We start from the raw sequence: 27,903 nt of genomic DNA on the forward strand, positions 1-27,903 counted from the left end.
CGTTCTTGTTTTCATTTTAGGAGTGGGGGGAGGGAGAAATAATGCTATATAAATATTATGCAAAAAAAAAAAAAAAAAGAAAAAGAAAAAAAATCTAGTTTTCTTTAGCTCAGAAACTGATATTTTTACGTCAGCCATATGTATTTTGTTTAAAGAAAAAAAAGAAAATAAAGAAATCTTGAGTCCCTCAGCCGCTGCCTGAGGGCAGTTGCAAGGGACACTTTAATTAATTCCGTGGATTAATTAATTCAGCCATCGGATGCCAGTCAGCTTCCTTTTCTCTGAGCAGCCATCTTTCTACTAGCCGTGAGTTGGATGACACAAATGGGTTTTTTTTATATAAATATCTATAAATTATGTTGGTGTATGGCTGGTTGCTTCAAGTATAAATGTTTCTTGTGCAGATTTCTTGTAAAGTTTTGGTTTTTTGGGTTAAGTTTCAGTGATATCCTGGCAGCAGCTGACTCTTGGCTTAAGTTATTGAGGACATTACACAAAAAAAAAAAAAAAAAAAGAGATTTGGGGGAGATTGGTGCTCCAAACAAAAAAAGGCATGGTCGGCGGCATGGACTTTTGGGGACTTTCTGCAACATGCCTTGACTAGGGGGAGATATAAATATCCATATAAATAGATATTATTATGAATAATTTCTGTTTTTTTGTTGTTTTTTTTGTTTTTTTTTTTGCTTTGTTTGAACTGCCACGAGTGCGCGCGGAGCAGGGGAGGGCCAGCGCCAGGAAGCAAAGCCACCCCCCTCCCTCCTCCTTGTGATCAGCTTGCCTTGGAATGCTTTGTTATTAAAACACTCTGAACATCCTTCTGCATCCAGTTCTTGATCCCAGCAGGGCGGATTTTCGGATTTTCCGTGGATTTTCCGTGGATTTTCCGTGGAGTTGGCGGATTGGTACCAAAGACACCGCGGCCTGTGTGTGCACGCTTCGCTGGCCAGGCCGCTCTTGACGCTTTCTCCTGCTGAGGTTTTTAGGATTTGCACAGGGAGAAGGGTGTGGGGACGGGCTTTCATCTCTTTTTTTTTTTTTCCTTTTTTTCCTTTTTTTCCCCCCTCCCGCCCAAAAAAAAAAAAAGGTTTTTCCGTGCAATAAAGTGAAAGTTTTCCAAGAAGGAAATAAACCGAGCCGCGCTTTTAGCATGGGCGGCCATTTCCCCACACTCACGCCCCGGGCCTGGAGGCCTCAGCCGCTCTCTGAGGGTGACCTGAGGGGACAGCAGGACACAAACCCCATCCCAAACACGGGAGGGCATCTCCGGGTGCCCCCGCCAGCTCCTGGCACCTCTGGCACCACCCTGAGAAGGTTTTTGTCCCTCTGGGGGACATCTCGGCCTGCAAGGCTTCTGCTCCGTCCCCAACCCCCGAGCCCAACGCTGCACCCCCAGATGTCCCCTGGGGATGTGGGGAATCCTTTTTCTCCTCCTTTTCCACCCAAACAGGGATTTTGTCGTTTTCCCCTCACCCAAAATGCCTCCTGCACCCCCAAATCATCCCCTCGGGATTTGGGGAATCCTTTGTCTCCTCCTTTTCCACCCAAACAGGGATTTTGGCATTTCCCTCTCACTCAAAATGCCTCCTGCACCCCAAAATCCCCTCGGGATTTGGGGAATCCTTTTTCTCCTCCTTTTCCACCCAAACGGGGATTTTGGCATTTTCCCCTCACCCAAAATGCCTCTTTCACCCCCAAATCATCCCCTCGGGATTTGGAGAATCCTTTTCCTGCTCCTTTTCCACCAAAACAGGGATTTTGGCATTTTCCCCTCACCCAAAGCACCTCCTGCACCCCAAAATCCCCTCGGGATTTGGGGAATCCTTTTTCTCCTCCTTTTCCACCCAAACGGGGATTTTGGCACTTCCCTCCCTCACCCCGACTCTGCTCTGCCCAAATCCCCCCATTTTCATCCAGCAAAGCCCATGGCTAAAACTGCCTTCAGTTTATTTCCTCCCCTTCAATGAATATATATATATATACAGTCTGAACTCAACATTTATGTGTGTGTATATATATTTATCCAATGCTCTCACAAAACAAAAAAAAAAAAAACTTTCTTTTGAAGAGGGCACGTGGAACCGAGATTTTCCTTTTTTTTTTTTTTTTTCCAGTAACTCAGTATAATAAGCACTGGTATTTTTGTATTAAAAAAAAAAAAAAGGGGAGAGAGAAAAAAAGAGGAAAAAAAAAAAAACCAAAATACAAAACAAAAGACTGAATATTATGTGGTATGCATGACATTAAAAAACAAAACAATGGTGGTTTCAAAGCAATATGTACCCTGGTGTGTTTGCCATATCCTAGAGTCCAGCTTAAAGTGCACCTGATCTGTATTGCATTTTGATATTAATCTCTATGTACAATGTTTTGCATGTAATTTATATGGATCTTGGGAGAAAAAAAAAAACAAAAAACAAAAAAAACCAAACAAAACAGAATCTGAATGAATTGTCCGTTGGCTTCTTCTGAGAAAACAGGCTCCAAGCTGAGCTCAAACTCCGAAGTGGAAGCAGCAGAGCGCTTGAGGGGTGGGAAAAGGGGGAAAAGGGGGTGCAGTAAAAAAAAAAAGGAATGAAGAGGGAGAAGGGGAATGGTTTGGGATCAATAAAGCTTTTGGCTGTTGAGCAGGAAGGATGCATCCAGAGAATAAAACGTGCCCGCGTGTAACTGTGCCGTGCTCCGGTTGATCAATAATACAGATATTTATTTATATATAATTATTTATATATATTTATAATAATTGGTACACATGCCGTGTGGGTCAGAAGGGAGTTCAGCAGGTTGATCAATCATATATATATATATATTTAAATATATTTATTTATATAAATTTATAATAATTGGCACAGACGCCATGTGGGTCAGAAGGAAGTTCAGCAGGTTGATCGATAATGCATATATTTATTTTTATATATTTAATTATATAATTATAATAATTGGTAGAGACACCATGTGAGTCAGAAGGGAGTTCAGCAGGTTGATCGATAATGCATATATTTATTTTTATATATTTAATTATATAATTATAATAATTGGCACAGACGCCATGTGGGTCAGAAGGGAGTTCAGCAGGTTGATCGATAATACATATATTTATTTTTATATATTTATTTTTATATATTTATAATAATTGGTACCGACACCATGTAGCTCAGAAGGGAGTTCAGAAGGTTGAGCAATGATATTTATATTTATTTATATTTATTTATATTTATTTATGTATATTTATAATAATTGGTGCACACGCCATGTAGGACAGAAGGGAATTCAGAATAGTAATACAATTAGAGTAATAAAAATTTAGAGTTAGGACAATTACAAGACAATAAAAAGCAAAGAATTATGGACGTCCGGATGCTCTCGGGCACTAAGCCACGACAAGCATGCTTTGTGAAAAAAGAAATAACCCTTAAAACCATACCCTGTTGCATATTCATACATACTTCATGGTTATGCATACATTCTATTTAAAACAAGAATCTCTCTCTGGAATATGTCAACTCCTTCTTCTAATCCCCACGGAGTCTTCGAGTCTGAGCAAGGCCTGAAGAAATTTGCTTCTTCTGAGAAGAGAACCATCGATTCCTCTTCTCTGGAAGATTTCGGTGTTTTGGGATTGCTCTCTCAAAGCGAGTATCTCATTCTTTTTAAAAAAAACCCACGTACATAGTTTCTATCTTAACTCCAAAACTACATTTACCACACTATTAAAATGTTAATACAGCACTTCTAATCGATATAACACAATACATATAGTATTCAATTTAATATTTGCGAACAGCCAATCATAAAATATGCATTTTTCCACAGGAAATAAAAGCAACCAGCCCCGTAAACCCTCTCATTTCCACTTAAATCCTCTCATCCCATTGACTGCACTGGGGCTGTTTTTTATGGAGAAACAGCATCTTCTCCAAGTTTTCAATACCGCAGGGCCACGGTGAGAAAATCCCAGCGGGCTGCCGGAAAATTCAATCCCAAACGTGTCCAAGTTGATCCCTGGAGCTGATTCCAAGGGGCAGGAATGGGGATGAAGCTTTGTTGTGCAGCGTCACCCTCTTCTCTTTCTCTTCTCTTCTCTTCTCTTCTCTTCTCTTCTCTTCTCTTCTCTTCTCTTCTCTTCTCTTCTCTCTCCTTTTCTCTTCTCTCTCCTTTTCTCTTCTCTCTTCTCTCTCCTTTTCTCTTCTCTCTCCTTTTCTCTTCTCTCTCCTTTTCTCTTCTCTCTCCTTTTCTCTTCTCTTTTCTCTCTCATTTTCTCTTCTTTTTTCTCTTCTTTTTTCTCTTCTCTTCTCTTCTCTTCTCTTCTCTTCTCTTCTCTTCTCTTCTCTTCTCTTCTCTTCTCTTCTCTTCTCTCTCCTTTTCTCTTCTCTCTCCTTTTCTCTTCTCTCTCCTTTTCTCTTCTCTCTTCTCTTTTCTCTTCTCTCTCCTTTTCTCTTCTCTCTCCTTTTCTCTTCTCTCTCCTTTTCTCTTCTCTTTTCTCTCTCATTTTCTCTTCTTTTTTCTCTTCCTTTTTCTCTTCTTTTTTTCTCTTCTTTTTTTCTCTTCTCTTCTCTTCTCTTCTCTTCTCTTCTCTTCTCTTCTCTTCTCTTCTCTTCTCTTCTCTTCTCTCTCCTTTTCTCTTCTCTCTCCTTTTCTCTTCTCTCTTCTCTCTCCTTTTCTCTTCTCTCTCCTTTTCTCTTCTCTCTCCTTTTCTCTTCTCTCTCCTTTTCTCTTCTCTTTTCTCTCTCATTTTCTCTTCTTTTTTCTCTTCTTTCTCTTCTCTTCTCTTCTCTTCTCTTCTCTTCTCTTCTCTTCTCTTCTCTTCTCTTCTCTTCTCTTCTCTTCTCTTCTCTCTCCTTTTCTCTTCTCTCTCCTTTTCTCTTCTCTCTCCTTTTCTCTTCTCTCTCCTTTTCTCTTCTCTCTCCTTTTCTCTTCTCTCTCCTTTTCTCTTCTCTCTCCTTTTCTCTTCTCTCTCCTTTTCTCTTCTCTCTTCTCTTTTCTCTTCTCTCTCCTTTTCTCTTCTCTCTCCTTTTCTCTTCTCTCTCCTTTTCTCTTCTCTTTTCTCTCTCATTTTCTCTTCTTTTTTCTCTTCCTTTTTCTCTTCTTTTTTTCTCTTCTCTTCTCTTCTCTTCTCTTCTCTTCTCTTCTCTTCTCTTCTCTTCTCTTCTCTTCTCTTCTCTTCTCTCTCCTTTTCTCTTCTCTCTCCTTTTCTCTTCTCTCTTCTCTTTTCTCTTCTCTCTCCTTTTCTCTTCTCTCTCCTTTTCTCTTCTCTCTCCTTTTCTCTTCTCTCTTCTCTTTTCTCTTCTCTCTCCTTTTCTCTTCTCTCTTCTCTCTCCTTTTCTCTTCTCTCTCCTTTTCTCTTCTCTCTTCTCTTTTCTCTTCTCTCTCCTTTTCTCTCTCCTTTTCTCTTCTCTCTCATTTTCTCTTCTTTTTTCTCTTCTCTCTCCTCTTCTCTTCTTCTCTTCTTCCCTTCCCTTCCCTTCCCTTCCCTTCCCTTCCCTTCCCTTCCCTTCCCTTCCCTTCCCTTCCCTTCCCTTCCCTTCCCTTCCCTTCTGTCCATGCCCACAGCTCTTAAATGAACACAACAGCCACAATTCCTTCTTTTTTTTTTTTTTAATATAGGCTAGGGAAAAAAAAAAATTGAACAAAAAAAAAAAAAAAGCCCCACACCTCAAAAACCCAAAACAAGCCAGAAAATCAACCAAACCCAAAAAACCAAGAAAACCAACCAAACAAACAACAAAAACAAAACAAAAGAACCAAAGAAACACCCAACAAACAAACAAACAAACAAACAAAAAAAAAAAAGGCTGGGAAATCAAAATATCTTCCAGGTTGGAATTCACATCCCTGAGGGAGGGGACGGCACCTCAGGGGCTGGGAGTGGGGACAATTCTGGGGAAATCGGCAGGAATTTCCTCATGGGAAGGGCGGCCAGGATTTGGAGGTGGCTGCCCAGGGAGGTCTGGAGTCCCCCTTGTGAAAAATGCGTATTTTATGATTGGCTTTTCGCAAATATTAAATTGAATACTATATGTATTATGTTATATCGATTAGAAGTGCTGTATTAACATTTTAATAGTATGGTATATGTAGTTTTGTAGTTAAAATAGAACCTATGTATGTGGGGTTTTTTTTACTAGCTCAAGCAAGAGATGAGATAATGAAGAAACTCTTCACACAGAGATGACAATGATGGGGGCCCATAAAGAATTACTGCCTCCTTATCGGAAAAGACAAACATTCTTCCACCTTCTCTCCGTCTTTATGGAACCACCAGGATTAAGGGGAAGACGTTGACAAAAACCAGAAAAGTTCTTAATTTGCAAGGGATTTATGCATCATGTATGAGATGTATGAATATGCAACAGGCTACTGCTTTTAAAGATTATTCCTTTGTTCACAAGGCATGCTTATCGGGCTTAAGTGCCCGAGAGCATCCGGACGTCTGTAATTCTTTGCTTTTTATTGTCTTGTAATTGTCCTACCTCTAAATTTTCATTAAGATTATTCCTTTGTTCACAAGGCATGCTTATCGGGCTTAAGTGCCCGAGAGCATCCATCCGTAATTCTTTGCTTTTTATTGTCTTGTAATTGTCCTAACTCTACATTTTCATTACTCTAATTGTATTACTATTTTTATAACTATTTCATTCTTATTAAACTTTTAAAAACCAAGTGCTTGGCGTTTATAACACCCTCATCCCTGGAGGTGACAAGGAAGGACTGGAGGTGGCACTGAGGGCTCGGAACAGCGGGGTGATCCCGGAGGGATTTTCCAACCTCCATTCCGTGGGAACAGGGCAGGGTGGAGAAACACGGCCCCGTTCGCTTCACAGGGAAAATCTCTGTCTTCTTTTTAAGGCTTTTTGAAGGATTTTTGAAGGGCGGGGAAGCAAAAATAAACACAACCCAATCCAACCCCGCTCCGCCTCAGGCGCCTGCCGCCCTCTCCCTTCCCGTCGGGCGCGTGAAGCCACTTCCGGCCGCCATCTTGGCAGGGGGCGCCATCTTTGAGCCGGGCACCGGGACACGGCGGTGGCGGCCCCGGCAGGGTGGAGAAAACCAATCTTGTTCTCTTCACAGGGAGAAGTTTCGTCCCCTTTCTGAGTCTTTCTGAAGGATTTTTGAAGCGCGGGGAAGCAAAAAACCACAATAAAATCCACCCCCGATCCGCCTCAGGACGCCCGCCCGCCCTCTCCCTTCCCATCGGGCGGGTGAAGCCACTTCCGGCCGCCATCTTGGCAGAGGGCACCATCTTTGAGCCGGGCACCGGAGACACGGTGGCCCCGGCGGATCGCGGCAGGGTGGAGATGCACAATCCTGTTCGCTTCATAAAGAAAAGCTCTGTCCTGTTTTTGAAGGATTTTTGAAGCGCGGGGAAGCAAAAAAACCAGCAAAATCCAGCCCCGCTCCGCCTCAGCCGCCCGCTCTCGCCCTCTCCCTTCCCGCCGGGCGGGTGAAGCCACTTCCGGCCGCCATCTTGGCAGCGGTCGCGCTGAGGCTGCGCGCGCGCCGGGCGCCATCTTTGAGCCGGGCACCGGGGACACGGCAGCGGCGGCGGCCCCGGCGGATCGCGGCGACAGCGGCACGGCGGTCCCCGGGGGCTCGGTAAAACTCCCTGACCGACCGTAAATAGAGCGCTTCGGAGCCCCGCGGCGGCTGGTTGGGAGATGGGGGGGACGGAGGACGGGGGTGGTGCTGGCCCGGCCGCGGCTCCTCCGCAAGGCCGCGCGTCCCCCGCGCTGTCCCCACAGCGGGAGGGGGACGCTGAGGGGCGAGGTGGGGTGAGGTGGAATTAGTGGGGTTCGGTGGGAATAAAGCCGGGGTGAGGTGGGTTTTGTACCCCCGGGGCTTTGGGGAGGGCGAGCTGCGTGCCCGGGGTAGGCCCGAGGCCTTTCCTCAGCGCTCGTCCCCTCTCCAAATCCGCGATCCCGGCACGGATATTTTATAAATCTCCTCATTTCCAGGTCCAACCTCCTTCCTCCCTGTTGTAGCAACGCGTCTGAGGGGCATTTCTAACGTAGTCACCTAATTCCTCCTCATTCCCTAAAGGAACTTCAGGAGCTGAGTAACTCTGGATGCAGCCGGGCTCAATTCCTCCCGGAGCTTGTTAAAAACAACGCCATTCGCTGAAATTTTGGGGTTTTTTCTTGTTTTTTAAAGGTTGGAGCTGAGAGATTTCTGCTTTCTGACGTCGATTTTTGTTACGGAAACGCCAAAAAGAGATTTATTTTTTTTGTTGTTGTTGTTGTTGTTGCAGAGCCTCCAGTGTATTGCCAGAATTGCACTCAGGGTCGCACTTCCTAAATAAAACCCGGTTTGATTTGGCTGTAAAAAATAGAAATAAATAAAAGGGAGTTTCCTGGGGAATAAAGGATTTTGGGGTTGGATTTGGGCACAGCTGAAGCAGAGCAGAAGTTTTCCAGGTAAAACTTCTTGGTGGTGTCACTTGCCAGCTCCAAGGACACTTTCCCAAGGTGAAATCCAGGGAAAATCCAATTTTTTTTTCTGGGAAAGTCGAATCTTTTTGGGATTTAAGAAAAGATTCCTCCGAGGGGGAGGAATTGTCACAGGAAATCGCTGCCAGGCCTTGGGGTTGAGCTCAGAAATAAGAAAAAAAAAAAAAAAGAAAATAAATTTTCTTTAATTTCTGTTTTATCCAAGAGTGGGTGTAGCAGCTTCCCATGGTTTGGAGTTGATTCCTGAGGAGGAAAAGCTGGAGGAGAGAGAAAAAATAGCTAAAAAAGGGGGCTATAAAGTGGAATTCCTGCTGCTTTTCCTTCTTTTGTCACCTGATAAACAGGAGGTGAATCATCAGGAATTTATGGCACAAATGAAGCAGCAGGAGAGGCTTTTCCAGGGAAATTTGGGGGTTTTAAATCCAAGAATTCCTCACAGGGAGGTGCAGGAAAACTTCTTTATTTTCCCTTTAAAAATAAAAAGGTTGTGTTGGGTTTTTGGCCTGGATTTGCTGACCCTCAGCTGCTGCATTTTTGATTTGTTTGATTTTTTTTTTTTTTTTTAATAAATAATTGGTTTAAAAAATATTTTACTAAAAAGTTTTAATGGAATTCTGGACAAAGAATTGCTTGAAATTCTCATTAACTTTAATTCATTCGACACCTGCTGAGTGCACCAGAGTTACTCATTTTTATTCAGATTTTTTTTTTTAGTTGCCACCTTGTCACCAGTTTAAAATTAGACCAAAAAAAAAAAGGTTTTTAATGAACCTTTTTTATAACTAAATCACCTTGATAAAGTTTAGAAATAGGAGGGGTTTTTTTGGGGGGGGAGATTTGGTTGATTTTTTCTGTTGCTGTTGATTTTCAAGGTTTTATTCCAATTCTTTAAGCGAGATTCAGACTCTGAAGTGAAATATGGAAAAATGTGGAAGGCAAAAAGCTGATTGAATTTCTGAAGGAATTAAATCTCAAGGGATTTTCTTTCCCCCCCCCCAGGGTGGTGGATGTAGGAAATGTTGCATTTTTAGGTGTGGAAAATCCCTGAGGAAAGGAAATTCCACCTTCCAGCCTGGTTTGGGTTGGAATTCCTGCTTTTGTCACCCCTCATTCCCAGGATTTCAGTGTTGCCTCCAGCAAACAGAAGAATTCAGGCTTGAAATTTCATTTTAACTCCCAAGAGTTGGGGGAAAAACACCTGGGAAAACTTCAGCTGCCACAAGAAGAAAATTTCCAGGAATTTTTAGGAGTAGATTCCCTGGAAAATCTGATTTTGAAGGTCCAAAAGTGGAGATGGAAGAACAAGAGGGAACCCTGCACTTAAATCCTGTTTTATTCCTTTTCTCAAGCAGTCCAAAAAAAAAAAAATAACAACAACCAATAATTAATATGAGAACCCAACTTTTCCTCTCTTTATTTTAGATTTGGGAAAATTCCCTGGCCAAAACAAACAAACAAACAAAATATCCTGGGAAAATTCACTAGTGTTTGTGTGAGTAAAAGGTTCAAACTGTTTCTTCTTAAGCTGTAAAGAACAATTTCACTGAGTTTTGTCCTCCCCAGAGAGGGGGAAATCCTTTGCACAGAAATGTCTGCGGGGTAAAATTGACTTTTATTTGGATTTTAGCTGGTTTGGTTACAAGGTTGCGTGGAAAAGAGCCCTAGAAATCAGATTTTTAGAAGAACATCCAAAAGAAAAACGTGATTCGCGTGGAAAAAAAAAAAAATCAATTTTTGGTGGCACCAAAATCCCCAGTCAGCTGCAGGATTGCATCCAAGGCGAGCTAACGATGGATGAATGGATTAGGGAGCAGCAAAATTGGGATATTGGATGGAAAACCCAACCAATTGCTGCCAAAAATCCCCAAACAATTCCTGCTTTTCCTTGGGTGAGGGATGGGGATGGATGTGTTTGTCCCTGTGCTGTCCCCAGATCCCCTCTCACCGCCCTCACCTCATCCAAAATCCCTCAAATAATCTCAATTTCCCCCAGTGAGAGATTGATGTGGGAAATGGGCCCAAAATCCGGATTTTTTTTCTGCTGCTTTTCTCCTTGTTGTGCTGTCCCTCCCTCTTGTGGGGTGTGTATAAACACATTTCTGGGTTTATACACACAAATTTGGGTGGTGTTTTTTTTTTTTTTTTTTTTTACTGTACAGCTGATAAAGACGGGGGAAGGTTTTTGTGTTTTCTTAATAGGTGAAGAAATCTCAGAAGACCCGAAATTGCAACTTACTGAATTAAATAATTTTAAAAAAATAAAAAAAAAATTAGAAATTTCCCCAGCTGTGGAAGATGGAGCCTCATTTTTGCAGCCACTTTGAATCCTGAGTTCATCTTTAAAAAAAAATAAAAGGCGCTGGGGCTTTTTTTTATATTTTTGTTGTTTTTTTTATGTTTTTTTTTTTTTTATTGGAAGAGCTAAAATATCCCTGGCTGTCTCCAGTGTGCCAGATTTGCAATGGACTCAATTCCTCCATTAGTTGTCAGATTGTTCTGAGAGCACCTCAGAGTTTGGAATTGTTGGCTGAGAGGTTCCCTTGGAATTGTCAGGAGGAAAAAAAAAAAAAAAAAACAAAACCAAAAACAAACAAACAAACAAAAAAAAAAGGCAAAATTCAAAAATTCTTTCTGCCCCTTTGTTATTCATTCACGGACTCCTTCGGCCTACAGGAGAGGGGAACTGCATGGCTGGGAAGATCAAAGCCTGTGCTCAACGTGGCCAGGTGGGTGAGCTCCAGAATGCCCTGGGACTGGGGGAAAATGCCCTGGATTTGGGGAAAAAATGGGGGGAAATGCCCCTGGGATTGGGGGGAAAATGCCCTGGATTTGGGGAAAAAATGGGGGGAAAATGCCCCTGGGATTGGGGGGAAAATGCCCTGGATTTGGGGAAAAATTGGGGGGAAAATCCCCCTGGGACTGGGGGAAAATGCCCTGGATTTGGGGAAAAATTGGGGGGGAAATCCCCCTGGGACTGGGGGAAAATACCCTGGATTTGGGGAAAAATTGGGGGGAAAATCCCCCTGGGACTGGGGGAAAAATGCCCTGGATTTGGGGAAAAGCTGGGGGGAAAATGCCCTGGATTTGGGGAAAAACTGGAGGGAAATCCCCCTGGGATTAGGGAAAAATGAGGGGGAAAATGCCTGGGATTGGGGAAAATTTGGGGGAAATCCCCCTGTGATTGGGGGGAAAATGCCCTGGATTTGGGGAAAAATTGGGGGGGAAATGCCCCTGGGATTGGGGAAAATTGGGGGGAAATCCCCCTGGGATTGGGGAAAATTGGGGGGAAAATCCCCCAGGGATTGGGGGAAAATACCCTGGATTTGGGGAAAAAATGGGGGGAAATGCCCCTGGGATTGGGGGGAAAATGCCCTGGATTTGGGGAAAAAATGGGGGGAAAATGCCCCTGGGATTGGGGGGAAAATGCCCTGGATTTGGGGAAAAATTGGGGGGAAAATCCCCCTGGGACTGGGGGAAAATGCCCTGGATTTGGGGAAAAATTGGGGGGGAAATCCCCCTGGGACTGGGGGAAAATACCCTGGATTTGGGGAAAAAATGGGGGGAAAATGCCCCTGGGATTGGGGGGAAAATGCCCTGGATTTGGGGAAAAATTGGGGGGAAAATCCCCCTGGGACTGGGGGAAAATGCCCTGGATTTGGGGAAAAATTGGGGGGGAAATCCCCCTGGGACTGGGGGAAAATACCCTGGATTTGGGGAAAAATTGGGGGGAAAATCCCCCTGGGACTGGGGGAAAAATGCCCTGGATTTGGGGAAAAGCTGGGGGGAAAATGCCCTGGATTTGGGGAAAAACTGGAGGGAAATCCCCCTGGGATTAGGGAAAAATGAGGGGGAAAATGCCTGGGATTGGGGAAAATTTGGGGGAAATCCCCCTGTGATTGGGGGGAAAATGCCCTGGATTTGGGGAAAAATTGGGGGGGAAATGCCCCTGGGATTGGGGAAAATTGGGGGGAAATCCCCCTGGGATTGGGGAAAATTGGGGGGAAAATCCCCCAGGGATTGGGGGAAAATACCCTGGATTTGGGGAAAAAATGGGGGGAAATGCCCCTGGGATTGGGGGGAAAATGCCCTGGATTTGGGGAAAAAATGGGGGGAAAATGCCCCTGGGATTGGGGGGAAAATGCCCTGGATTTGGGGAAAAATTGGGGGGAAAATCCCCCTGGGACTGGGGGAAAATGCCCTGGATTTGGGGAAAAATTGGGGGGGAAATCCCCCTGGGACTGGGGGAAAATACCCTGGATTTGGGGAAAAATTGGGGGGAAAATCCCCCTGGGACTGGGGGAAAAATGCCCTGGATTTGGGGAAAAGCTGGGGGGAAAATGCCCTGGATTTGGGGAAAAACTGGAGGGAAATCCCCCTGGGATTAGGGAAAAATGAGGGGGAAAATGCCTGGGATTGGGGAAAATTTGGGGGAAATCCCCCTGTGATTGGGGGGAAAATGCCCTGGATTTGGGGAAAAATTGGGGGGGAAATGCCCCTGGGATTGGGGAAAATTGGGGGGAAATCCCCCTGGGATTGGGGAAAATTGGGGGGAAAATCCCCCAGGGATTGGGGGAAAATACCCTGGATTTGGGGAAAAATGGGGGGGAAAATGCCCCTGGGATTGGGGAAAAATGGGGGGGAAAATGCCCCGGGATTGGGGGAAAATTGGGGGAAATCCCCCTGTGATTGGGGGAAAATACCCTGGATTTGGGGAAAAATTGGGGGGGAAATGCCCCTGGGATTGGGGAAAATTGGGGGGAAATCCCCCTGGGATTGGGGAAAAACTGGGGGGAAAATCCCCCAGGGATTGGGGGAAAATACCCTGGATTTGGGGAAAAATGGGGGGGAAAATGCCCCTGGGATTGGGGAAAAATTGAGGGGAAAAATCCCCCTGTGACTGGGGGAAAATGCCCTGGATTTGGGGAAAAATTGGGGGAAATCCCCCTGGGATTGGGGAAAAATGGGGGGGAAAATGCCCCTGGGATTGGGGAAAAATTGGGGGAAATCCCCCTGTGATTGGGGGGAAAATGCCCTGGATTTGGGGAAAATCTGGGGGGAAAATCGCCCTGTGATTGGGGGGGAAATGCCCAGGATTTGGGGAAAAAATGGGGAGAAAATGCCCTGGATTTGGGGAAAAACTGGGGGGAAAATGCCCCTGGGATTGGGGAAAAATTGGGGGAAAATCTCCCTGGGATTGGGGGGAAAATGCCCTGGATTTGGGGGAAAAGCCCTGGATTTGGGGAAAAACTGGGGAGAAAATGCCCTGGAGTTGGGGAAAAATTGGGGGGAAATCCCCCTGGGACTGGGGAGAAAATGTCCTGGGACTGGGAGAAAAAACCTCCTGGGACAGGGGGAAAAAATCACCTGATTTGGGGGAAAATTCCCGCTGGGATTGGGGGGAAAAATCCCCTGGATTTGGGGGAAATATGCCCTGGATTTGGGGGAAAAATTGGGGGGAAATCACCTGGATTTTGGGGAAAAATCCCTCTGAATTTGGGGGGAAAATGCCCTGGATTTGGGGAAAAATGCCCTCGATTTGGGGGAAAATTGGGGGTAAAATCCCCCTGGGATTGGAGGAAAAAAATCCCCCTGAGACTGGGGGAAAAAAATCCCCCTGGGATTGGGGGAAAAATTCCCCTGGGATTGAGGGGAAAACATCCTGGATTTGGGGAGAAAATCCCCCTGGGTTTGGGGAAAATATTCCCCTGGATTGGTGTTAACAATCTAATACGAAATAATGCATTATAATAATATTCAAATGTATATTTAATGTATTATTAAACTGTTACTGTATCATTGATAGCTAAAAATTGCACCCTGTTTTTGAAGAAGTGCTTCTTTTGGGGTCACCCCCTAATTTTTGGGGTCACCCCCTAATTTTTGGGGTCACCCCCTAATTTTTGGGGTCACCCCCTAATTTTTTGGGTCACCCCCTAATTTTTTGGGTCACTCCCTAATATTTCTCTACCTCAAGACCCAGGACTGTTATTAAGGTCACAAATTACAATTTATGCTGACAAAATCTTTGCAGTTTTGACCAAATCTGACTAAAAAATTCTTTTAAAAAAATGAAATATTCGACAGCTTCAGCTTCATTTTTATTCCTAGCTAATTTCAACTCACTACCTCCTTCCGAAATGAATCCAACCAATAAGAAACAACTCTAAACCCCTCATTTTTGACCTGCAGGGTCACTTTTAAAAAGAAGCTGTCACAGCTAAGCCAGGAGAAGCCTTTGAGAAGCCAATTCCTGCCCAGGCTGGAGGAAGGAGAGCCCTGGGAGGAGCAAACCCTGAGCAGTGAGTGAGGATCCCTGCAGCATGTCCAGCCAGGGGGATGACTGCTACTTCTACTTCTACTCCACCTGCAACAAGGTGAGCCTGCCTCCCATCCCCCTGGCATTCCTCCCTCCCTGCTGGGGGTGAGCAAGGAAGGAGCAGGTAAATTCCCCTGCATTCATTCATTGTTGATGATTCGCTGATTATTGATTCCTTGAGCAGCTCCCAGTTCAGAAATCTGCATTTCTTTAAGCTGTGTGATTTCCCTTTCCAGGCATTTTCTATTTTTTTAAAGCTGTGTGGTTGTCCCAGCCCATTTTTTTTAACACTTGTGATTGTCCCAGCCCATTTTTTAACCTGTGATTTTTCCCATCCCATTTTTAAATATTTGTACTTCTCCCATCCCATTGTTAACCTTTGTGATTGTCCCATCCCATTTTTTAACCTTTGCGCTTTCCCCATCCCATTTTTAACCTTTGTGATTGTCCCATCCCATTTTTAACCTGTGCTTTTCCTTTCCAACCCATTTTTAACCTTTGTGATTGTCCCATCCCATTTTTTAACCTTTGTGCTTTCCCCATCCCATTTTTAACCTGTGCTTTTCCTTTCCAACCCATTTTTTAACCTTTGTGCTTTCCCCATCCCATTTTTTAACCTTTGTGCTTTCCCCATCCCATTTTTAACCTGTGCTTTTCCTTTCCAACCCATTTTTTAACCTTTGTGCTTTCCCCATCCCATTTTTTAACCTTTGTGATTGTCCCATCCCATTTTTAACCTGTGCTTTTCCTTTCCAACCCATTTTTTAACCTTTGTACTTTTCCCATCCAATTTTTAACCTTTGTGATTGTCCCATCCCATTTTTTAACCTTTGTGCTTTCCCCATCCCATTTTTTAACCTTTGTGCTTTCCCCATCCCATTTTTTAACCTTTGTGCTTTCCCCATCCCATTTTTTAACCTTTGTGATTGTCCCATCCCATTTTTAACCTGTGCTTTTCCTTTCCAACCCATTTCTTAATCTTTGTGATTGTCCCATCCCATTTTTTAACCTCTGTGATTGTCCCATCCCATTTTTAACCTGTGCTTTTCCTTTCCAACCCATTTTTTAACCTTTGTACTTTTCCCATCCCATTTTTAACCTTTGTGCTTTCCCTATCCCATTTTTTAACCTTTGTGCTTTCCCCATCCCATTTTTAACCTTTGTGCTTTCCCCATCCCATTTTTAACCTTTGTGCTTTTCCCCTCCCATTTTTTAAACTTTTTTTCTTTTCCCATCCCATTTTTAACCTTTTTTCTTTTCCCATCCCAATTTCTAACCTGTGATTTTTCCCATCCTATTTTTTAAGATGTGTTCTTTTCCCATCCCATTTTTAACCTTTGTGATTGTCCCATCCCATTTTTTAAGATCTGTGCTTTTCCTTTCCAGCCCATTTTTTAACCTTTGTGCTTTTCCCATCCCATTTTTAACCTTTGTGATTGTCCCATCCCATTTTTTAAGATCTGTGCTTTTCCTTTCCAACCCATTTTTTAACCTTTGTACTTTTCCCATCCCATTTTTTAACCTTTGTGATTGTCCCATCCCATTTTTAACCTGTGCTTTTCCTTTCCAACCCATTTCTTAACCTTTGTGATTGTCCCATCCCATTTTTTAACCTCTGTGATTGTCCCATCCCATTTTTAACCTGTGCTTTTCCTTTCCAACCCATTTTTTAACCTTTGTACTTTTCCCATCCAATTTTTAACCTTTGTGATTGTCCCATCCCATTTTTAACCTTTGTGATAGTCCCATCCCATTTTTTAACCTTTGTGCTTTCCCCATCCCATTTTTTAACCTTTGTGCTTTCCCCATCCCATTTTTTAACCTTTGTGATTGTCCCATCCCATTTTTAACCTGTGCTTTTCCTTTCCAACCCATTTTTTAACCTTTGTACTTTTCCCATCCAAGTTTTAACCTTTGTGATTGTCCCATCCCATTTTTTAACCTTTGTGCTTTTCCCATCCCATTTTTTAACCTGTGATTTTCCCCATCCCATTTTTAAGATGTGTCATTTTCCCATTCAATTTTTAAATAGTTGTACTTTTCCCATCCCATTTTTAACCTTTGTGATTATCCCATCCCTTTTTTTTAGGCTGTGTGCTCTTCCTTTCCAGCACCATTTATTTTTTAACCTGTGATTTTTCCCATCCCATTTTTTAACCTGTGATTTTTCCCATCCCATTTTTTAACTTGTGATTTTTCCCATCCCATTTTTTAACTTGTGATTTTTCCCATCCCATTTTTTAACCTGTGGTTTTTCCCATCCCATTTTTTAACCTGTGATTTTTCCCATCCCATTTTTTTAAGATGTGTCCTTTACCCATCCCATTTTAACCATTGTGCTTTTCCCATCCCATTTTTTAACCTTTTTGCTTTTCCCATCCCATCTTTTTTAACCCATGTGATTCTCCTTCCCAAACCCATTTCTCCTTTGAAGCTGAGTGCTTTTTCCCCTTTCCCCCACCTTTTTTTTTTTGTTTGTTTTTGCTGTTTCCCTCGGATTTTAGGGAGATTCCTGTTCCTTCCCTCCATTTTTTTGCTGATTCCCTGTGCATTTCAGAAAGTTTTCCTGTGGGTTTCAGGGGGTTTTGCTGTGTTTTTTTGCTGATTCCCTGTGCATTTCAGGGAGTTTTCCTGTGGTTTTTTTTTTGCTGATTCCCTGTGCATTTCAGGGAGTTTTCCTCTGCATTTCAGGGAGTTTTCCTCTGCATTTCAGGGAGTTTTCCTCTGCATTTCAGGGAGTTCTCCTGTGCATTTCAGGGAGTTTTCCCATGGTTTTGTGCTGATTCCCTGTGCATTACAGGAAGTTTTCCCGTGGGTTTCAGGGAGTTTTCCAGTGTTTTTTTGCTGATTCCCTGTGCATTTCAGGGAATTTTCCTGTGCATTTCAGGGAGTTTTCCTGTGGTTTTTTTTGCTGATTTCCTTTGCATTTCAGGGAATTTTCCTGTGCATTTCAGGGAGTTTTCCTGTGCATTTCAGGGAGTTTTCCAGTGGTTTTTTTGCTGATTTCCTCTGCATTTCAGGGAGTTTTCCTGTGCATTTCAGGAAGTTTTCCCGTGGGTTTCAGGGGGTTTTGCTGTGTTTTTTTGCTGATTCCCTGTGCATTTCAGGGAGTTTTCCCGTGGTTTTTTGCTGATTTCCTTTGCATTTCAGGGAGTTTTCCTGTGCATTTCAGGGAGTTTTCCTGTGGTTTTTTTTGCTGATTCCCTGTGCATTTCAGGGAGTTTTCCTATGGTTTTTTGCTGATTCCCTGTGCATTTCAGGGAGTTTTCCTATGGTTTTTTTTTGCTGATTCCCTGTGCATTTCAGGGGGATTCCTGTTCCTTCCGGCACTGCGAGGCCGCCCTGGGCAGCGAGACCGTCTGCACCCTGTGGCAGGAGGGAAGGTGCTTCAGGAATGTCTGCAGGTTCAGGCACATGGAAATCGATGTGAGTGCTCCCCAAAAACCCTCTCCTCACCCCAAAAATCCCTGGCAGAGCCTCCCAGGGATGTAGGGGGATAAATGTCCTTTCCCAATAAGGATTTTGGTTACCAGCAGGGAGGTAGAGGGGGGGAAAAAAAACCTGATTTTTGAGGTGTTTCTCAGCAGGAAATGTGTGTGATAAATGATGTTGTTCCCTAAGTTTTTGCCAGAGCACCTACATGGATCCCACTCTTTACATGTGGTGGGAAAAAAATTCCTGGGGGCTGGAATTTTCCTGAAATTTTTTTATCCTAAGCTGGAATTTCTCCCCAAATTTTCATCCTGAGCTCTTGGAATTCCTCAGAGCTGGAATTTATTCCCAGATTTTGTATCCTGAGCTCTTGGAATTCCTCAGAGCTGGAATTTATTCCCAGATTTTGTATCCTGAGCTCTTGGAATTCCTAAGAGCTGGAATTTATTCCCAGATTTTGTATCCTGAGCTCTTGGAATTCCTAAGAGCTGGAATTTATTCCCAGATTTTGTATCCTGAGCTCTTGGAATTCCTAAGAGCTGGAATTTATTCCACATTTTTTTTATCCTGAGCTCTTGGAGTTGTACAGAGTAGGGAGAAAAAAAAAAAGGTGGGAAGGAGTTAAAGCTCTGAAAGATAAATTCAAGCAGATTTCACCAGCAACTGAAATCTGAAAATTGAATTTTTTCTCTGTGAATAATCCCATTATTTTGGATTTTGTATTAATTTAACTCTGGGGCACTGTCCTGCCTTTTCCAGCTGAATGGCAGGAAAAAAAATCCAGCTAAATTCCATTTTCCCAGCCTCTCAACCCTTTCCGTGGTAACAGAGTGAGTCAGCTTCTCCAAGGGGGAACTCCCTGAGTTTGGATTTGTGGTTTTTTTCCCCAGAAAAAGAGGAGTGAGATTGCCTGTTACTGGGAGAACCAGCCTGGGGGCTGCCAGAAGCACAACTGTGCTTTCCACCACACCAAGGGGCGCTACGTGGACGGGCTCTTCCTTCCCCCCAGCAAAAGTGAGTTTGCAGCTTCCTTTTCCCTCAAAATATCCAAAAATTCATGCTGAATATTCCTTAGAATTACCTGGATGGGCTCCTCCTTCCCCCCTGCAAAAGTGAGTTTTCCACCTCTTTTTTTGAACAAAATATCCAAGAATTCATGCTGAATATTCCTTAGAATTACCTGGATGGGCTCCTCCTTCCCTGCAGCAAAAGTGAGTTTTCCACCTCTTTTTTTGAACAAAATATCCAAAAATTCATGCTGAATATTCCCTAAAATTACTTGGATGGGCTCCTCCTTCCCCCCTGCAAAAGTGAGTTTTCCATCTCATTTTTTCCTCAAAATAGCCAAAAATTCATATTGAATATTCCTTAAAATTACATGGATGGGCTTCTCCTTTCTCCCCCAGCAAAAGTGAGTTTGCAACTTCCTTTTCCCTCAAAATATCCAAAAATTCATGCTGAATATTCCTTAGAATTACCTGGATGGGCTCCTCCTTTCCCCCCCAGCAAAAGTGAGTTTTCCACCTCTTTTTTTGAACAAAATATCCAAGAATTCATGCTGAATATTCCCTAAAATTACTTAGATGGGCTCCTCCTTCCCCCAAGCAAAAAAGAGTTTGCAACTTCCTTTTCCCTCAAAATATCCAAGAATTCATGCTGAATATTCCTTAAAATTACTTAGATGGGCTCCTCCTTCCCCCAAGCAAAAAAGAGTTTGCAACTTCCTTTTCCCTCAAAATATCCAAGAATTCATACTGAATATTCCTTAAAATTACCTGGATGGGCTCCTCCTTCCCCCCTGCAAAAGTGAGTTTTCCATCTCATTTTTTTTCCCCTAAATATCCAAAAATTCATGCTGAATATTTCTTAAAATTACTTAGATGGGCTCCTCCTTCCCTCAACAAAAGTGAGTTTTCCATCACATTTTTTCCTCAAAATATCCAAGAATTCATGCTGAATATTCATTAAATTACTTAGATGGGCTCCTCCTTCCCCTGAGCAAAAGTGAGTTTTCCATCTCATTTTTTCCCCAAAATATCAAAAAAATCATGCTGAATATTCCTTAAAATTACATGGATGGGCTCCTCCTTTCTCCCCCAGCAAAAGTGAGTTTGCAGCTTCCTTTTCCCTCAAAATATCCAAGAATTCATGCTGAATATTCCTTAGAATTACCTGGATGGGCTCCTCCTTCCCCCCTGCAAAAGTGAGTTTTCCACCTCTTTTTTTGAACAAAATATCCAAAAATTCATGCTGAATATTCCCTAAAATTACTTGGATGGGCTCCTCCTTCCCCCCTGCAAAAGTGAGTTTTCCATCTCATTTTTTCCTCAACATATCCAAAAATTCATGTTGAATATTCCTTAAAATTACCTGGATGGGCTTCTCCTTTCTCCCCCAGCAAAAGTGAGTTTGCAACTTCCTTTTCCCTCAAAATATCCAAAAATTCATGCTGAATATTCCTTAGAATTACCTGGATGGGCTCCTCCTTTCCCCCCCAGCAGAAGTGAGTTTTCCACCTCTTTTTTTAACAAAATATCCAAGAATTCATGCTGAATATTCCTTAAAATTACTTAGATGGGCTCCTCCTTCCCCCAAGCAAAAAAGAGTTTGCAACTTCCTTTTCCCTCAAAATATCCAAAAATCCATACTGAATATTCCTTAAAATTACCTGGATGGGCTCCTCCTTCCCCCCTGCAAAAGTGAGTTTTCCATCTCATTTTTTTCCCCAAAATATCCAAAAATTCATGCTGAATATTCCTTAAAATTACTTGGATGGGCTCCTCCTTTCCCCCCTGCAAAAGTGAGTTTTCCATCTCATTTTTTCCTCAACATATCCAAAAATTCATATTGAATATTCCTTAAAATTACCTGGATTCCATCTCATTTTTTTCCTCAAAATATGCAAAAATTCATGGTGAATATCCAAGAATTCATGGGGAATATTCCTACATGGATTGGCTCTTCCTTCCCCCCAGCAAAAGTGAATTTTCCCCCTCTTTTTTCCAACAGAATATCCAAGAAATCATGGTGAATATTCCATTAAATTATGTACAGGCTCAAGAAATTGTTTTATGGCTGAAGGGGAGTTTGCAGTCATGGGAAAGGAGCAAAATTCTAATTTTAAGTTTTTTTCCTTGCTTTGTGCTTGGTGATTTTTGCTTTTCAAGGTTCCTTTTCCTTTTCCCTTCAATCCCTTTATGGGTGTGGAATCCGGAACTGAATCCAGGAGTGTTTTATTCTTAAATTTTCAACATTTAGGGTAAAAATCTGGGATATTTTTATTTCCAGCCACTCTTTCTGAAAGGGAGTTTTGCAATCAGGGGAATGGAGTGAAATTCTAATTTAAAATTTTTTGCTTTTCAAGTTTCCTTTTCCTTTTCCCTTCAATCCCTTTATGGGTGTGGAATCCGGAACTGAATCCAGGAGTGTTTTATTCTTAAATTTTCAACTTTGGGGTAAAAATCTGGGATATTTTTTATTTCCAGCCACTCTTTCTGAAAGGGAGTTTTGCAGTCAGGGGAATGGAGTGAAATTCTAATTTAAAATTTTTTGCTTTTCAAGTTTCCTTTTCCTTTTCCCTTCAATCCCTTTATGGGTGTAGAATCCGGAACTGAATCCAGGAGTGTTTTATTCTTAAATTTTCAACTTTAGGGTAAAAACTTAAGATATTTTTCCTTTCCAGCCACTCTTCCAAGCCCCCCTGAGGCTGCAGAGGACGAGGTGAAGATGGTGCAGCTGCAGCAGAACAAACTCTCTGTTCAGTCCAACCCCTCCCCACAGCTCAGGGGGGTGATGAAAGTGGAAAACTCTGAGAATGTGCCCAGTCCCACCCACCCCCCAGTGGTCATCAACGCTGCAGATGATGATGAAGATGATGATGGTGAGAAATCCTGAGTTTATTTCAAGTCTCTGTGCTTTAAATGGAAATAGAAATCACGAAATTTGGGATTTATGCACTTGTTTAAGCTGTAAGGGTTGAATTATTAAACCACCTGAAAATGAAACGTTTTTGCTAAATCCCTACTCCATAAATGATTTCATTTTGGGTTTGATTTTCCTTTCCAGACCAGCTTTCTGAAGAAGGAGAAGAAACCAAAACCCCAGTCCAGCCCCCAGCCACAGAAACCCACAATGGGCTGAGGGTGATTTCCACCAGGAAATCCAACCCCAGTGCAAAGCAAGGTATTCCAGGGGCTGCAGGAGGAGGGCTTGGCAGGAGAATTCCACAGCTAAAAGCAAAATATCCCTCAAATCAAACAGAGCCCAGGGATGCTGGGTGGAATCCAGGAGTTCATTCCCACCTAACCTCGTTCCCCAAGCAGGGAAAAGCCTCCTGGCTTGGTTTTGGGGGACAAAGTGGAGTTTAAAGTGGAGTTTCAGGAGGTTTAAGTGGAGTTGGGAGAGGTTTAAGTGGAGTTTAGACAGTGGAGTTGAGAGAGCGTTTAGAGTGGAATTGAGAGAGTTTAGAGTGGAGTTTAGGGAGGTTTAAATGGAGTTTAGAGAGCAGAGTTGAGAGAGAGTTTAGAGTGGAGTTTAGGGAGGTTTAAATGGAGTTGAGAGAGAGTTTAGAGTGGAGTTTAGGGAGGTTTAAATGGAGTTGAGAGAGAGTTTAGAGTGGAGTTTAGGGAGGTTAGAGTGGAGTTGGGAGAGAGTTTAAGTGGAATTTAGACAGTGGAATTGAGAGAGAGTTTAGAGTGGAGTTTAGGGAGGTTTAGAGTGGAGTTTAGGGAGGTTTAGAGTGGAGTTTAGGGAGGCTTAGAGTGGAGTTTAGGGAGGCTTAGAGTGGAGTTTAGGGAGGCTTAGAGTGGAGTTTAGGGAGGCTTAGAGTGGAGTTTAGGGAGGTTTAGAGTGGAGTTTAGGGAGGTTTAGAGTGGAGTTTAGGGAGGTTTAGAGTGGATTTTAGGGAGGTTTAGAGTGGAGTTTAGGGAGGTTTAGAGTGGAGTTTAGGGAGGTTTAGAGTGGAGTTTAGGGAGGTTTAGAGTGGAGTTTAGGGAGGTTTAGAGTGGAGTTTAGGGAGGTTTAGAGTGGAGTTTAGGGAGGTTTAGAGTGGAATTTAGGGAGGGTTAGAGTGGAGCTTAGGGAGGGTTAGAGTGGAGTTTAGGGAGGTTTAGAGTGGAGTTTAGGGAGGTTTAGAGTGGAGTTTAGGGAGGTTAGAGTGGAGTTTAGGGAGGTTAGAGTGGAGTTTAGGGAGGTTTAAGTGGAGCTGGGAGAGAGTTTAGAGTGGAGTTGGGAGAGAGTTTAAATGGAGTTTAGAGAGTGGAGTTGGGAGAGGTTTAAGTGGAATTGAGAGAGAGTTTAGAGTTTAAATGGAGTTACAGTGGAGTTGAGATGGAGTTTAAATGTCTGAAAATGTCCCTTCAGGCATTGTGGAAATCCAGATCCGAGGAATTCAGGAATCTTTAATCCCTCTCCATGACTTTGTGCTCAAAAGTGTGGATTTTCCATTGGAGGGTGAAAAAAGCTGCCACTTTTCCAAAATCCCACCTTTTCTGGGGTTTTTTACCTCCTGGGGAGTGTTGGCAGGGTTTATCCCCAATATTTTGGGAAGGATTTACCTCAGTTTCCTGAACTATTCTGTGCTTCCAGATGACAACTTAAATTTTGGAATAAAAACCTTGGAAGAGATCAAACTGAAGAAACTCAAGGAAAAAGCCAAAAAACAAGGTGGTGAGTTAATATTCCTAAAATCCCTCCTTATCCTTCTGCCTTCTGTTCATCCTTGGCTTTAATCCTGATTTTCCTTGGATAATTTACAAGGAAAATTTGCAAGGAATTAAATTTTGTTTTGCAAATTGGGAGATCCTACAGGTACAAACTCCCGCGTTTTTTTAGAGGGGCTACTCTGGCATGTGGCAGCTGGTTTTCCTGCTTGGAATTCCAAGGAAAATTGGTAAATATCCAGATTTTTCCATGTTTTTCCATGCAGAAGGTCCTTCAGGAGTGGCTGTGGATCCTCTCCAAGCCCGGAGCATTCCCGTGCCAGAGAAGGAAAACGTCCGGACCGTGCTGAGAACTGTGACCCTCTCCTCCAAGGAAGGTAATCCCAAATCCCCAAAATTCCCATTCCACTAAATTCCCATTCCCTAAATCAAATCAGTGATAATTTGGATTATTATTTTAATAATCCTGAGATGGATTATTAGGGTAATTATCCTAATAACCCTGAGATGCACTGCTGCCATTCCTGATTGGAATTTCAAAGGTTGTGGTTGTGTTGGAAAAGTTGGGATTAAAGTTCTGGAAGTTTTATCATTCAAACCATTTCTCCTCCCAGTCCTTCTTTAGTTCCTGTGCTTTGGCAGCCAGAAAATGGTTTGGTTTTTTTTTTTTTGGTTTTTTTTTTGGGATAAGGGGATTGGGAATGCTTTTGGTGCACTGAAAAGTTGATTCCTTGTTTTAGGGGAGGACCCTGTGATCCAGCTGAATCTTCCTGACAGACTGGGAAAAAGGAAAACCCTCACAGGTGAGAGCTTTCTGTGAAATATTTACATCAAAACCGGCAAATTCTGATAGCAACTAAAAACCAAAAACATTCCAAACTCATCTGGGAGGATTCAGGTTCTGAACCCTCCTGCAGAGGAAATATTCTGAAAGAATTTCTCACTTTGTGTCTTTTTGAAGGTGGGAAAACTTTCCTTCCCCTGAGGAGGAACGTTGCTGACAGGCTGGGGAGGAAGGCAGAGCTGCAGGAAAACACTGAAAAGGCCCCAAAAAGAGGCACAGGTACCAAAACCACCTGGATTTCCCACCTGGAACTTGTGTCCCGCTGTTCTGTTGGGATCTTCTGGTTGGGATTTTCTGTGGGGATTTCTGTGCAGCTTTTCCCTTGGGATTTTCTGTTGGGATTCTGTGTCCAGCTTCCCTGTTTTGGATTTTCTGGTTGGGATTTTCTGTGCAGCTTTTCCCTTCGGATTTTCTGTCCAGCCTTTCTGTTTGGGATTTTCTGTCCAGCCTTTCTGTTTGGGATTTTCCGTCCAGCCTTTCTATTTGGGATTTTCTGTCCAGCCTTTCTGTTTGGGATTTTCTGTCCAGCCTTTCTGTTTGGGATTTTCTGTCCAGTTTTTCTTTTAGGGATTTTTGTCCAGCCTTTCTGTTTGGGATTTTCTGTCCATCTTCTCTGTTTTGGATTTTCAGTCCAGTTTTTCTGCTTTGGATTTTCTTGCCCATCTTTTTTGGTTGGGATTTTCTGTCCAGCTTTTCCCTTGGATTGGCTGTTCCTCCTTTCTTCTCCTTCTTTTTACACGTTGGTTGAGGGTTCAAGGTCACTCTGAGTCCCACTGAGGTGCTCTCCTGTCTCATTTCCCACCCAAAATTGGGATTTTTGCCACTTTTTAAAAAAAACTTTTTCTCTTGTTTTTTTCTAGTTCAAATCCTGAAGTCCCTGAAGGAGAGGCTGGGGCTGCCCTCTGAGCAAAGCAGCACCGAGACGGGTAAAAATTAGATTTGAAATACTCCGTTTTTTTTTTTTTTCCTTTTTTTGCTTCCTAAGAACTCCCATGCAGCCTGAAGTTGTTGATTTTAAAGGATAAATGGCTCTGATTTTCCAAATCCAAGTGGTTTAAAGGAGGGGGAGAAGTTGATTGTTCAGGGAATTGGGATTGTTCAGCCTGAAGAGGAGGAATTTTGGGGTGATCTCCTTGTGGCCTGAAGGGAACCTGCAGGAAAGATGGAGAAGGAATATTCCCAATGAATGGAGGGACAGGATGAGGGGAGTGACTGCAGATTGATGGGGTTAGATGGGATTTTGGGAATAAATCCTTCCCTGGGAGGCTGGGCTGGGATTCCCAGAGGAGCTGGGGCTGCTCCTCCCTGGGAATGCCCAAGGCCGGGCTGGAGAGTGGATAAAGTGAATAAAATGGGTAAAATGGAACCCTGGGATAGTGGGATTGGATGATCCCTTCCAACCCAACCCGTTCCAGGGTTCCCTGGGCTGCTTTGGATGGGATGTTGGGAATAAATCCTTCCCTGGAATTCCCAGGGAATCCGTGGCTGCCCCGGGATCTCTGGGAGTCCCCAGGGCTGGATGGGCTCTGGAGCACCCTGGGATCACGGGAGGTGTCCGTGCCCAGGGCAGGGCTGGGAATGGGATGATCCTTGAGATCTTCCAACCCAACCCATTCCAGGATTCCATAACAAATCCCAATTTCAGGACTTCCAACTCATTCCCAGCCTGCAAATTCCCACAGAATCCGTGGCTGCCCCATCCCTGGCAGTGTCCCGTGCCGGGCTGGAGAGTGGATCAAAAGGATCAAAGGGATCAAATGCACCCAGGGATAGTGGGAGGTGTCCCTGCCCATGGGATTGGATGATCCCTTCCAACCCAGCCCATTCCAGGATTCCCTGTGCTGCTTTGGATGGGATGTTGGGAATAAATCCTTCCCTGGGAGGAGCTGGGGCTGCTCCATCCCTGGGAGTGTCCCAGGCCAGGCTGGAGCAGCCTGGGACAGGGGAAAGTGTACCTGGATGATCCTTAAAGTCCTTCCAACCCAAGAGAGCCCTCAGTCCCAAATTCCCTCAGTGCTGGGAGGAATTCTGGAGCCATTTCCCCCTCCTTGATCTCTCTTTCATTTCGTGTTGGATTTTTCTGCCCTCAGACAAAGCTGCCAAGCCCATCGAGGAGATCCGGGTGAAAACCCTGGAGGAAATCCGCCTGGAAAGAGCCAACCAGAGGAGAGGGGAACCCCCAGCCAAAATCCCAGGAGAAGGAAGGAAAACTGAAGATCCCAATTTAGGAGCAAGACCCTCCCCTGCTGCCCGCACCAAATCCCTGACGGGGGCCCTGGTGGAAAAAAACCACAAAAGGTTGGGAGAGGAGAAGGAAAAACCCGAGGAATTCAGCAGCAGGGCCAAAAGTGAGGCCGATGCCAGGAAACAGAACATTCCTGCTCCAGCTGTGGCAGGCAGGGTGCAGCTGGCAGAGCCTGGAAGAGCCAAAGGAGCCGGAGAAGTTCGGATCAAAACCTTGGAGGAGATCAAGAGGGAGAAGGCGCTGAGGATGCAGCAGAGCGGGGAGAACCTCCCTGCTGCTGCCCCGCCCGAGGCTGCCCTGAGGGGCAGGAAACTGCTCAGGGTCACCAAGCTCGTGGGTGAGCACGGATCTCCTGGGAGCGGGGCTTCTCCTGGGAGCGGGGCTTCTCCTGGGAGCGGGGCTTCTCCTGGGAGCGGGGCTTCTCCATGGGAATTGGGCTTCTTCCCTGGGAATTGGGCTTCTTCCCTGGGAATTGGGCTTCTTCCCTGGGAATTGTGCTTCTCCCTGGGAATTGTGCTTCTCCCTGGGAATTGTGCTCCGTTGGAGTTCTGCTCCCCCTTGAGAATTGTGCTTCCTCCCTGGGAGTTGTGTTTTTCCTCCATGGGAATTGTGCTCCTTGGGAGTTCTGCTCCCCCTTGGGAATTGTGCTTCCTCCCTGGGAGTTGGGTTTCTCCATGGGAATTGGGCTTCCTTTGGGAATTGGGCTTCTCCCTGGGAATTCTGCCCCTTGGGAATTGTGCTTCCTCCCTTGGAGTTGTGTTTTTCCTCCATGGGAATTGTGCTCCTTGGGAGTTCTTATCCCCCTTGGGAATTATGCTTCCTCCCTGGGAGTTGGGTTTCTCCATGGGAATTGGGCTTCCTTTGGGAATTGGGCTTCTTTCCTGGGAATCGTGCTCCTTGGGAGTTCTGCTCCTCCCTGGGAGTTGTGTTTCTCCATGGGAATTGTGCTCCTTGGGAGTTCT

General features: G+C 44.0%; 1 protein-coding gene across 3 annotated transcripts in view; it reads left to right on the forward strand.

The window, feature by feature from the left end:
* Nucleotides 1-7,517: 7,517 nt before the first annotated feature.
* The window catches only part of ZC3H11A (zinc finger CCCH-type containing 11A), a 29,661-nt gene continuing 9,275 nt past the window's right edge, over nt 7,518-27,903 (forward strand). The window contains exons 1-12 of one of the 3 annotated variants that reach the window (XM_068173139.1): nt 7,518-11,170; nt 14,634-14,818; nt 18,067-18,186; nt 19,083-19,206; nt 21,875-22,072; nt 22,258-22,374; nt 23,779-23,856; nt 24,119-24,229; nt 24,593-24,655; nt 24,814-24,915; nt 25,557-25,622; nt 26,787-27,278. In XM_068173139.1, the coding sequence (XP_068029240.1) occupies nt 14,765-14,818; nt 18,067-18,186; nt 19,083-19,206; nt 21,875-22,072; nt 22,258-22,374; nt 23,779-23,856; nt 24,119-24,229; nt 24,593-24,655; nt 24,814-24,915; nt 25,557-25,622; nt 26,787-27,278 (1,525 nt within the window). In that variant the 5' untranslated portion in view covers nt 7,518-11,170; nt 14,634-14,764. Of the gene's footprint in view, nt 11,171-14,633; nt 14,819-18,066; nt 18,187-19,082; nt 19,207-21,126; nt 21,173-21,874; nt 22,073-22,257; nt 22,375-23,778; nt 23,860-24,118; nt 24,230-24,592; nt 24,656-24,813; nt 24,916-25,556; nt 25,623-26,786; nt 27,279-27,903 lie in introns of those variants that run through there. The other 2 variants (XM_068173138.1, XM_068173140.1) reach the window with 2 other exon arrangements.

Source organism: Anomalospiza imberbis, chromosome 26, assembly GCF_031753505.1.
Source record: "Anomalospiza imberbis isolate Cuckoo-Finch-1a 21T00152 chromosome 26, ASM3175350v1, whole genome shotgun sequence".
Classification (NCBI taxonomy): domain Eukaryota; kingdom Metazoa; phylum Chordata; class Aves; order Passeriformes; family Viduidae; genus Anomalospiza; species Anomalospiza imberbis.